The sequence below is a fragment of the Nicrophorus vespilloides genome, unplaced genomic scaffold, assembly GCF_001412225.1.
Source record: "Nicrophorus vespilloides isolate i.1.1-1 unplaced genomic scaffold, Nicve_v1.0, whole genome shotgun sequence".
Taxonomy (NCBI): domain Eukaryota; kingdom Metazoa; phylum Arthropoda; class Insecta; order Coleoptera; family Silphidae; genus Nicrophorus; species Nicrophorus vespilloides.
Window position 1 is genome coordinate 8547 of NW_017095801.1, and position 12854 is coordinate 21400.

The following is a 12854-nucleotide window of genomic DNA, read 5'->3' on the forward strand; positions in this document are numbered from 1 at the left end:
CGTGACGTATCGATTTCCTAGGTAGTTCGCCTCACGGTGATGTGCTGAGGTTGGAAATTTACGGTTGTGCAGACCCTTATCCAAACGCAAATCTCATTTGCGTTCCATCACCCCCAAAACAAATCTACCCATTCCCGTATAAAAATTACATCTGCATCGTCGTACACAGCTCGCTCATCTCGAGGATGAATTTCCTCTCAACAGATCAGCATATTTTTTTAACAACCGCAAATCGCATTCCCTTAAAAAAAGCAAGCAATTTAAATAATTTTTCAAATTATAATGATCGTTTTTTTTCCCTGTCTTTGTTGTATGTTCTCATATAATTGAAATAAAACGGAATGCACAGGGTGAACTTTAATCAAGGCATTCGCAGGACAAACGCGCTTTCACTCTAATCCCATTTTCCGGTGAAAAGGCTTTCTGCAGGTGAAGCAGAGTTACTTTGAATGGGACAAAATATATTTAGCCAAAGCTTTTGTATGGAACGAAATGTATTCTAAATGCACATAAAGAGGTGCATGAATACTGGCTTTCGCAGCTGCTAGTTACAAAATCCCTAACCAAATTATTCTCGTCGTTCGATAAGACAAACTACAAACAATTTTGTTATCACTGTTTAAAAATTAAAACATTTGTCCCAAAACGAGTTTATTTGTTATATGCAGTAATACTTTGCATATAATGGCTTCAATCAACACAAATTTACTTTAGTACAATTTCTAAATTACTAAACAAACAAAATTCAGCAAAATACAAATAAATTGTCATCTACAAGGTCAAATCTCTTTCTGTGCTGTTTATGTGCGATTTTAAAGTCCTCGATTAGTCCGGTTTTAAAGCCGCACTATGCGAGGTTTTTGTTTAAAAAAATCGATTTGTACGCTTTCTATATTTGTTGTTTTTATTTAATATAATCATCTATCAATATTTCCCGCCACATACATTACGTTATGGATATATGTGTTAATCCTATATGGGATTTCCCTGGTAATTGGCGCAATGTCAAACGTGACAATCCGACGGATGATTTAATGCTTTTTGAAAATCGATATCGCGGTTATAAATAGCCTACGTCGATTCTGTTCTGCTCCACCGAGCGAAATTCTGCAACTATTATTAACACAATCCGCAAATCCTCCAAATAGAAAAAAAATATATAAAACTTTAATCTAAATTAATTAATATATGATAAAAATCTTTTGATGTATTCATCTATATCAATATTTTGTAATATTTACTGTCTAAGTTTATTAAAATTAATATTTTTGGTATGTTTATTGAAATGTTTTTAATATTGAAGTAAAATGCATTGATTTGATAATCTTCTAAAACCAATGAGAAAAAACAGAACTTTTATTCAAATATTTTGAAATATCAAAACTATTTACATTATATTATTATAATTAGCTGTATATAAAAGATTGGTATTATTTATTATTCGCTTACTTATTTCAAAATTAGTAATTTTAAATTATTTCAGCTATGTTTCGTGAAAGACTTATAAAAGGGATGGACTAATGCGGCTCTCTTGATAAGAAATTGTGGCTCGCAGGCAGTGTTGGAAAATTAATTTCACTGGTAAAAAATGTGATTGTGATGATACTTTGCTCCAAAAGTGTTGCCGACGCTTGATCTATAACAATGAAATTAAGTATAATGATTCGCAAATTCCAGAAAGACTACAAATAGAAAAAAAATAACTTTAGACTAAATAATATTAAATAACGAAACGTTTTAGTTTTAAACAAATATTTCAATTTACAAAAGTAATTTCTCTCTAAATGTTTGTAAATTTTCCTGTTTCCATCAATATTTTCAAAGATTTTCGACTTTCAAAATTAGTATTTTCAATTTATTTCAGTATATTTATAGAAATATTTTTAACACTGAAATAAACTGTAGTAATTCATTTATCTTCTAAAGTGAAAAAGAATAATACAATTTTAATCAACGTAATTATAAATACTTAAATTTTTACAAGTATTGAACATTACAATAAATGTTTATTTTTATCCAAATATTTTGTCTTCATCAATATTTTTTACCATTGAATAAAGTTTATTAATTTGCAAATCTTTCAAAATTTAAATTGTTACAATTGTTTAAATATAAATATTTGTATGATTTATTGTGTCCATCAATATTTCAAAATTAATATTTTAAACTTCTTTCAGTATTTCAGCAATGTTTATCGAAAGTTTTATAACAATGAAAGAAAATGTAGCAATTAGCAAATTGTCCTAAATCAACAAAAAAACACAACTTTAATAAAACTAATTTAAAATATCAAAACGCTTTAACTGTATTTAGAATTACAATTTGCTTATATTGTTTATATCAAAATCCTTGTATTATATACTTTCTCCGTCAATAAATTAAAATAAATATTTATTTCAGACTTTCGGCTGTATTTCTATATTAATCACATGATTATCACAGATAAATCAAGCATAGAAATTCGTAAAAGCTCAAAAAAATGCAACTTTCATTTAATTTAAAAACATCGTTTATTTATATGTTTTCTATCATTCATTGGCTCCAATATGTATTTTAAACTTAGTATTTCAGCTGATTATCAAAAGATCTTAAACATTGAAATAAAGTATAGTAATAAAGGAAATCCTTCAGAAAATGCAATATTACTATAATTTAAAACATATATATATATATATATATGTATATATATATATGTATATATATATATGTATATATATATGTATATATATATGTATATATATATGTATATATATATATATATATATATATTTTGTGGTAAATATCTTCATCATTATTACAAAATGAGTATTTTTTAACTTAATTTTTATATTTCAGCTGTTTTCAACATATATTAAACACTGAAATATAGTGTAGTAATTCAGAAAATTTCCAATACGAATAAGAAAAGTGCAACTTTAATTTAATTTAATGACAATAAGCATTTCTTTCAATTTATTTGTTTTGTACTAGTAACTATCTCAATCCAAATTTCAAAATGTGTATTTTTAACTTATTTCAGTATTTCAGCTGTTTAACAAAAGATTTTAGTAAGATGCAACTTTAATCTAATTTAACCTTTTATAATGCAATAAGCTTTTGTTTCTATTTATATGTTTTGTACTACTTTCTGTCTCCATCAATATTTCAAAATGTGTATTTTTAACTTATTTCAGCTGTTTATCAACAGATCTGAAACACTGAAATAAATTGTAGTAATTCGAAGAACCTCTAACATGAAAAAGAAAAACGCAACTTTAATCTAATTTAAATCATCAAAACGTTTTACAATACAATAAGCATTTGTTTCTATTTATATATTTTGTACTATTTACTGTCTCCATCAATATTTAAAACGCAGTATTTTTAACACATTTCAGCTCTGTTTAGTGAAAGATCTATACCACTGAAATAAATTGTAGGAGACATGTACTAAATTTAGTTTAGATATACGGATTATTATTTATAGCCCAATTCTATTTTCAGATCCACGATGGAAGTGGAAATAAATAATATTGTTATTTCCAATTGGAGGCTCCAACTATTTCTGGTTTACTTCTTAAAAAAATAAATACAGTCAATATTTGTTTTTTTTGTACACTTCTATAAAATATAAATAAAAAATAACTTAATATGTAGATTAGTAAACAAATATTAAATCAATAAAAACTGATCAAAAATCGTCCTTTATATCCCTATTTTTCGGAGAAAATGATTATGTCTGAGATGCTTATAACTGCAACATTATAGTACACTACAATGTAAGTTTACATTTCGATATGAGGTAAAAATTTATTTACAAAATAAAAAAAGTGTGTCGTAAAAAGTAACCGTCCGTTAAAAGTCGAAAGGTCAGATCCCTAGACCTTTAACGAGGGGCCCTCGGTAAGGAATTAATTATACGTGAACTCCGCATTTAATAACCCCTTGGCAATACAACATATGCACCTTCATTATTACCAAACGTTATTTTTGTTATTTTCAGGTCAAAAATGAAATCAATATTTTATAAAGCGATTTTATTAATTAAACTATATGTACATAGTTGTAGAAGCAAGAAAAACAAACAAAAACAAAATTGTTTACGTCAAAAACGATTTGTTTTGCAAAATATATTTTTAGTTGCAATCTCATATAGTTATCGATTTTATATCACATGTGGCCCGCGGGCCGCTGTTACGAAAATCCTGCTGTAAAACATTTGCTCTTTACCTTAGGGGTAAGTTACAGTATTGATTATTTCTATAATTCTATTCTATACAACAAATTCACATTTCACTCTCCACAATGAAATTAATGGAAAGTACTTTCCGGATATTCGAGAATCCATAAAAAAATCGGGGAAATAAACTGTGTTTCTTTGCTTGTCAAAATTACTTCGTTGATGGGACATTCCTTGACGAAGATCTTCAAGAAACCGTTTTTCTTTGTATAGGAACCAAAGAGCGTTTACAAATCGGTTCTTAAAAAGTCACATAATAGTTTTTTGATCTGAATTTCCGTTATCCTATTTTACTTAAAAAGTATTATTTATTTGCGTAAGTTAACTGAAATAATTCGTATTCAATAATCAATGATCAAAAAGCATTGAATACGAACGGTTGGTACACAGTGAAATAGGTGATTGATGAAAGATGCACAGTGAAATTAGTGTATCGAAAATGTATTTAACAATAAAACAGCAATACCTCAGATAGTGCGGTTTTTGTGTACTAATTTTTGTGATATTTTTTTCTTTGGATAATATAGTGAATCCGCACAGATTGAAGCCGCAATATGCGAGGTTTTACTATATTTTGTCAAATGGAAAACTGATACTAACGTTCAAAGCAACTACAAAAAATAGTACTAAGCATGGGCTTGTTGTTAAGGAATGCATCATTTAATAGCTTCGGTGCAATCAATTGCTACCGAGGATCGTGATCTCATTTAAATATAAAAAGAGATAAATTAGTAATGAAGTGATTGCAATCATTGACGTTTATACTGCAATTAGTAACAATAATTCAATGTCAGTTTATTGTTATGATAAAATATGCAGTGTAAATATATAAAAGCATTACATAAAACGATAATTATGCTGCAGTATAAATGCATAAAAGCATTAAAAGAAAAGATAATTATAGTGCTCATTTACTCTTATCATTTTTTTCGTAGCACAAATTTGGACGTAATCCTAAATGTTCGTTATATAAAGTCGATATATTCGTAAGTTTAAAATCATACATACAAGTGTGCAGTACACACACATATACTAATCGATTTATATTTTTGGATAGTCTGGTTAATACTATCACTTTTTGTGTTATGTCAGGGTTTTATATCGTAAATTCGTACTTAAGTCATAATTTTCGTAAGTTGAAGATCATTCATACAATAAAATGACATATGTACATTAAAATGAAAAGTTTCTAATATTTAATTGTGTTCTTTATTCAATTTGCATCAATGCAAAAGTGAAATATATTTAAGGAAAATGAAATATTTTATTAAATATTTTTTGTCGTAAGTCGAGTTTAAGCATATAATACAATTTAAGTCTTAATTTTAATAAGCCGAACAAAAATATTTGCAAAATACAAGTGTTACAGAAAGTGAAATGATGAAATATAAAATTCCTAAGATCTTCATGTCCTTGGTAAGGAATTAATTTTATGTGAAGTTCGCATTTCTGTAAATCCATGCTTTACATGCAATTTACATTTGGAAAATTAATTGAAAAGTTATTTCCTTCTGTTTTTTTATTTATTCAATTTCATTTTACAAATAATTATATTATGTTTATTGATATTTTTAGACTAAAGATTTGAGTAAATGTATAAACAAAATAAAAACAAATTGCGTAACTTTAAAATATTTTCTCTTTGACTTGAGAATAAGTTACTGTATTAAGTATATCATAAATTCCATGCTTTACGTCAAATTCACATTTGATCCTCCACAATGGAAGCATTGGGAAATTATTTCCGGGAATTGGAGCATCCTCGAAGTAGTAATAACCCTAAACATAAAAGATAAAAACTGCTTTTTAGCTGTTATCATTTTTGATAGTTAAATTTACTTCGTTAATGGGACATTCCTTAATAAAGTTTTTCAAATAACCGTTGTTAATGTGGTGGTTACCTAGCAACGTTCGGTAATCGTTTTTCAGAAAGTCGCATAGTGGCTTCATGATCTGAATGGCAGTTTTCTTGTAGACGCCATTATCAAATTTATAGAAATTGGATACCAACTTAAAAAGGAAACAAATTACCTCTTAATTATCTTCTTTTAGTTAACTCACCATCGCATCGAGAGGTAAAGGTTTGGTTAAAGTTACGTAGGCGTTTAGTCCTTGCTGCGTCCTGTTGTAACGTTTCAGTCCAAAATTTGCTTTTCCGTACGATTTATTTACGTAAGTCAAATCGAATCTTTCGAATTCAATAATCCGTACTATATTCTTATTTATAAAAAAAACTTATAAATAGATTACATATATAGATTGACAATTTTTTACCTTTTTCTGACCCTTCTGAGAGGTTCGTGATCCATCGCACTGTCTGAGCTATAAAGAAAAATGTATTATCCAAAAAAACATTATATTTTTACTAAAATAATCTAATACTCACATTTAAAGCAACTACATAAAGTAATGCTATATAAAGGCTTATAGTTGTAGTATGCATCATCGAATGACTTCTATAAAATTGCTATTGAGAATTAGCATAGACGTGATTTATTATTTATATATATAGAGAGAGAAATTAGTCAGCAAGTGATTCTAATCATTAACGTTTATACTGTAATTAGTAACAACTATTCAAGGTCTTGTTATTGCTATCATCATGTAAAATACAAGAGTTATTATAGTTAACCTAAACCTTAACTCTTGCAGATGCTTTTCCAATTAAATTCAATTTATTATATACATAAAAAAAAACTTATAATAAACTAATTCATTTTCAGGTATGCTTCTTGTAGCAATTTCTAAATCTTTATTTTATTCTCTTTTCATCTAATTGTTTGGAGGAGATTCATTAATTTTTGTTTGTTTTTGTTTCTAGATTTTCAAGGAAGTTTAAAGGCATGACTGGACAATCGAAAGTGAAGGCTTTTCGAACGGTGCAAAGGAGGAGGATTTCGGCGTAGGCAGCCCCGGTCATCGCCATGTTAGGGCCGACTGGGGGTATTGTGTGCAGCTAATATGATCTTAGTGGCTACTGTCATACTGCTACACAGTGCCGGATTAGCAGGTAATTCATCATAAATATAATTAATTAAATTACAGTTACATAATACATTTAATTAATGCGGATTATCCATTAAGGTAATGCACCACGTACCAAGTGGCCCACGCTTTGAGAAGGGATGGAGTCAATAGTGTTATAATAAGGGACCTCTCAAAGCTTCACTTGAAGCATGACTTATGTAGATATAAGAACATACAATTTTTTTTTGTATAATATTCAACTTACAATTATTTCGACTTATGAACGATGTTGAGGGAATGTAGAGAATTGAGTGCTTCATATATATTTTTTTTTTTACATTCAGTCTCAAATTAAAAACAGGACTTTAAAAAAAATCTAAATAATAATTCTTATAATTTGTTTCTAAATATTTATCTTTTTCAATTTATAGACTATGATGAAACGTTTTTTCTTATTTCAAGTTTTTCGATTTATTTTTTATTTTTTTTTGTTTGGTTCATAAGATTAATGATAGAAAAGTTTATTTTGCATGCAAGCAGTTCATAAATAGAGCTTTTGCGAAAAACACGAATAAGAAACGATAATTAATCCAGAAATCGTAGCCACGTTTCATTAAAGTAATGAACACGAACCGAAGTCTGCAAAAGAGAAAAAGAAAAAAAAAACTTATTTTAATTATGAGCGAGATTATTTTTTGCACGCCGTTAATTAATTTTTAAACTTTAAAATAAAACGTATAATTCTCAAGATACGAGGCGACTTTTTGCTGCAATATGACAATAACAAAGATTTTTTGATGCTTTATACATAATAACTATTGTATAATAATATTACTTACAGTTATCAACTTAGTAAAATTAGGTGATAACAAAATATATTCAAAATGTTTGTAAATATATGTTTTTCGGTTATTTATAAACTAGTTAATCGTTACTAAATTATTAACATTGTTAGTGTCTTTTTTTACTGTGGGCCCATGTAAATTTGTATTTGGAGGTCTCAGACAAGTTTTAATTTGTGTGTCCATGAAATGTGGCTTTGGGAATTCAGGATTTTTTTGTTTTCATTGTAAAGTGTCGATAATAAAAACAAAACACCTGATCTTTGCATTCTATGAAAACCTTAGCTAAATTTAATAAATCAGTTAAATTTTTAATGTAATTTTGGTGTAATTCACTAATTAGCACTGGCAATTGCAATAAGAAGTGAATGGACCCGTGTATAAGTGAATATATTATTTTTTTTTACTGTGGGCCCCGTGTAAATATTTATTTGAAGGTCTCAGACAAGTTTTAATTTGTGTGCCCATCAAATTTGGCTTTGGGAACTCAGGAAAAGTTTTTGTTTTCATTGTAAAGTGTCGATAATAAAAACAATTATGTAAAATTTGTAATGCAATTTTGGTATAATTCACTAATTAGCAGTGGCAAATGGAACAAGAAGTGAATGGACCCGTGTATAAGGAAAGTTTTTTTTTTTTACTATGGCTTCCAGATAACTTTCTATTTGGAGAACTCAAGAAAAATTGTATATGTGGGCCCATCAAATTTGAATTATAGGTATTTTGTGTTAGTTTTCAATTATCAATAATTGAAAGGAAATAACTTGTTCTTTGCATTCTTTGAACATCCTTAACTCGTGAGATCATGTACATCTATCTAGTTTATACCCTAATTGCTACTTATAATTTAATAGCAAAGTATAATTAAAAGTTGTAATGAATTCATAAATTTGTAAATTACAACAAGTACATAAGGTACTAGTTAATATTTAAGTTTCAGTTTATTTTCTGCCAATGTGCATCGCTTGAGCTGAAATCGTATTATAAAACTATGTCGCGATGTGATCAAAACTGTGTTGGCAAACTTTGGAGAATTCTAATTCCATTCAAACCGCATTCTCCTTATCCAGTCGTATTGTGTTACGTAAACTCGGTTTATGCATATGCACAAACGTTCGGAGTTTCGAGACCGCAAATTCGCATCGAGAAAATCCACTTGGGAGAAGCGCCACGCATCTCAACTAATTGCAACCCTTATAAGAAGAGTCCTGTATTGTCTAGTATATTTCAGACCGAACTTGTGCTTTTCGAATTTATTTCAATGGCACTTCTGCGCCTCGGTTCGTCCCACTGGAGTGTTTATCGATGTTATTTTTTTGTTGTAGGTTCGATGCCCGGTGTTCCCGGGGTCCCCGAAAACATCACCGTAACTTTCCTCAACCCCACGTCGGTGAGGGTGTCTTGGGACACCACCGTCGACCACGTTGATAAGTACGACGTGACCTACAAGCCTACAGATGCCAGGTGTGTATGTTTTCTCTTCAAACTAAACTGCAACAAATCACAAAACACTTTTATACAAAAATATAAAACACGTAACTCACATACACACATATGTCCGGAAGTATAATTTAGATCAATCAATTAATTATCAGCACCCATTAGACAATTGGCCAGAACCGAAGCCTCATAAATTATTTTAGATCGCTACAAGTTTCACAAACTATTGATCTCGCTGCGCCAGGTGGCAATGTTCCCATCGAGCTAAAAATTTACTACGAATACTACGAATAATTCGATAACATTTCCACGTACCAGGTTTATTATACTACTTCACTGATTCTCATTCAGGTCAAAAACATGAACAAAATAACACAAAAAATATCTTAGAATTACAGTTTATTAGGTAGAAATACTTCGGTCGTTAAGCCTTGACCAAAATGAGGGATAATCAAAAATTGTAAATATAATAAAAAAATAAATTCATCATTTTATGTACGTCTCATAAATATACTTATTTTGATCCTAATTGCTCTTTACATTACAAATATTGTATACCTAGGTAAACAGCTTTAAGTCTTGTAACTAAGTCATTAAGTAACTAGATTTTATCTAGTCATATAGAACTGCCTAAATTTGTTTTAAGTAAATAGTTAAGAAAATACTAAAAATAGAGAACAACGCTTCAAGTACTGTTTGCACGTGCAATATTAATATTTTTATATTGTGGGTCCCAGATGTTTTTTTAATTTGCGGGCCCCATCAAATTTGACTTTGTACCTTCAGGAAAAGTTTTTTATCTTAGTTTTTAAATGTCGATAATTACAAAAACAAATTTTTTAATCATACAAATGTACATCCAGAAAATTATGGGCATTCCATTCACAATACCCAATTTATTAGAAATTAATATGTCTGTGATAAATCAGTCTTTAAACTTGTATTTGAAAAAAATGGCTTATGCATCATTGCAAACTTGTATACGTCTTTTTTCAAATACTAGGTTTCCTTGATTATACGCTTATTATACCAAAGTTTACAATCACTGAAATTATTCCATATGGAAACTCAACTCAACTCACTTACTATGGAAATACAAGCTGATTGTTTTTAATTGAAGCATAAACCATTGAATATCTATTAGGAAACTTGTTGTTTTCTAATAATAGTACTGAAAACTTCAGATACAAATAATAGTACCAGATCAATGGTTTTGTTTAAACTCTATCCTTTAAATTATATAGAATAATGCACAGAAAAACAGGATTATTTTTTTTAGTAATATTTAAATAAAACCTATACTTTATACTCCACAACTTAATTCTAAAAAATACTCCAGTAGTTCTGAGTATAACTAAAATAAAACGTATATATATGTTTTAATTAAAATGTTTAATGTTAGTTACCTCAACCGTGAGTAAGCACACAAAAAGTTCTAAACTGTGATAGCAAAAAGATCGGTTTTCCGCTCACGTTTGCAAATACCGTCAGACTTCTGGTTTTGTAGTAACGTTATTGGCAGGGTAGTAGGATGAAATGGGATATTGTTGATGGGCGATGTAATACCAATTTCGTGCCTGAAGGCTAGTAAACTAGGACCGCGCAGAAGGAGAGTCAGGTCAAGAACAAGGTAATATTGGACCTCAGGCATTTCCTGATATCTTCGCTCCACCGTAACTGGAAATTTCATGTCATGCAATTTATAATATACATTTACTATATTAATAATATAACAAATTACAAGTTATTTTTCTAATCATCTGCCTTTATATAATGATGTAAAAATATCATAATTTTGCAACAATAAGCAACAAACTACATTAACAATGTTACATTTTTAATAAAATATAATGATGACAAAATTAGTTTTTACTAAATTATGATTTTCATACTAAATTTGTCCTCATTTCTACTAAAAAAAAAACAAAATTTACAATACAGAATTATTGATTTTCTAGTGCTTAGTTACTTAATTATTTATTAATTATAATTTTTCTGGGTTTCCAATATTATACAAAAAATAGATTAATTTTATTTTTAATAGATAATGTTAAAATGTTGGATTATTTACAAATTCAGAATTGTTTTGTCTGTACTTTGTATAAGAGATTTCTTGCGTTTCTTTATTGAAAACCACTCTACTGTAAATTTCAATTCTGAATACTAACACGTTTTCCTAGTGGAAATCTATGTGGGAATGCAACAGACAGAATCCTTCGAAGTATAAGGAAGTTATTAAAACACTATGGACTTCCATTATTTGCTGGAAGTAAAACCTGTATTATTTGCAATACACCGAGAAAACCATGTAGTAAACACAAAACATGTCTTTGACGGAGGGACTATGCAAGTACCGTCCGATTTTCTCTGCTCGATCCAAATCCTTCGCGAATTCTGAAGATATGTTCAAAGCGAGTGGCCACCCGGAAATTGTATTCGTGCAGATAGATAAGATGAGGTTCATCTTTTTACAGTCCGTTCCGAAACCATTGGCGTTGGTCCATCAATGGAAACTGAGAAGGTTTAAGCATATATGAAAATCGAAAAAGCTGTGATTGATACATATGTCGTCATTCACAAAACTTTAAGTTCTGATATCTTCTTCTGAATTTAGTTTCATTAGTGTAGGTAATAAGTAATTACCTCGATTTGTAAAGACTATGTGATATATAATATCTAATTTAGATATATTTGAACAACATAAACCTTTAAAACCATTATCTAATCAATAAAATATCTGAAACTTTTACACATGGTGTAAACACAATTGGTTTATCTAGAACAATAATATTCGACACGAAGATATGACAAATGTTATTAATATTACATAATTGAAGTTATAATATACTCAACAGAATTTAGATATAAAAATAAATTATTTAAAAAGAGAGATACTTTTCGAGTTATTTAGAAAAAATACAGAAATTCTTATTAAAATATTGTTTTATTTTTAAATTTTAACTACAAGAAATGTTTGAGTGGATTGGTTGAAAAGGTCGTAGTTTTGTGTTTAATATTCATATTCTATGATGTAACATGCGTGGCTATCAAGTAATTAAATAAAACATTAAGACTGAAGATTTTAAAATTTCGCAGCTTATAACATAATTACCGCAAACTACACAAATATATTAGAATACTCATTGTAAAGGTCATAGTTTCTATCTATAATTTGCATAATCTTATTATCATGTATTGTTATCGACTAATTAAATAAAAGGTGAAAATACTTCTGATCAAGCTCATCTTTTATACTCACATTTGTTAGCTAATAACAGATGAAGATGCACGCTATTTCATTTGACAGGCAGTTAATGTGAAAGGTCATACTTTTATATTTATTTTCCAGATTCAACGATTTAATTGCAATATTTAAGTAATTAAAT

At 28.7% G+C, this 12854-nt stretch overlaps 1 protein-coding gene across 5 annotated transcripts in view; it reads left to right on the forward strand.

Moving 5' to 3' along the window:
* The first annotated feature begins 7037 nt into the window (after positions 1-7037).
* The window catches only part of LOC108564579 (fibronectin type III domain-containing protein 4), a 42756-nt gene continuing 36939 nt past the window's right edge, over positions 7038-12854 (forward strand). For all 5 annotated transcript variants that reach the window (XM_017923678.1, XM_017923691.1, XM_017923699.1 and 2 more), the window contains exons 1-2: positions 7038-7229; positions 9354-9492. In XM_017923678.1, coding sequence (XP_017779167.1) covers positions 7181-7229; positions 9354-9492 — 188 coding nt within the window. In that variant the 5' untranslated portion in view covers positions 7038-7180. The remainder of the gene's footprint in view (positions 7230-9353; positions 9493-12854) is intronic.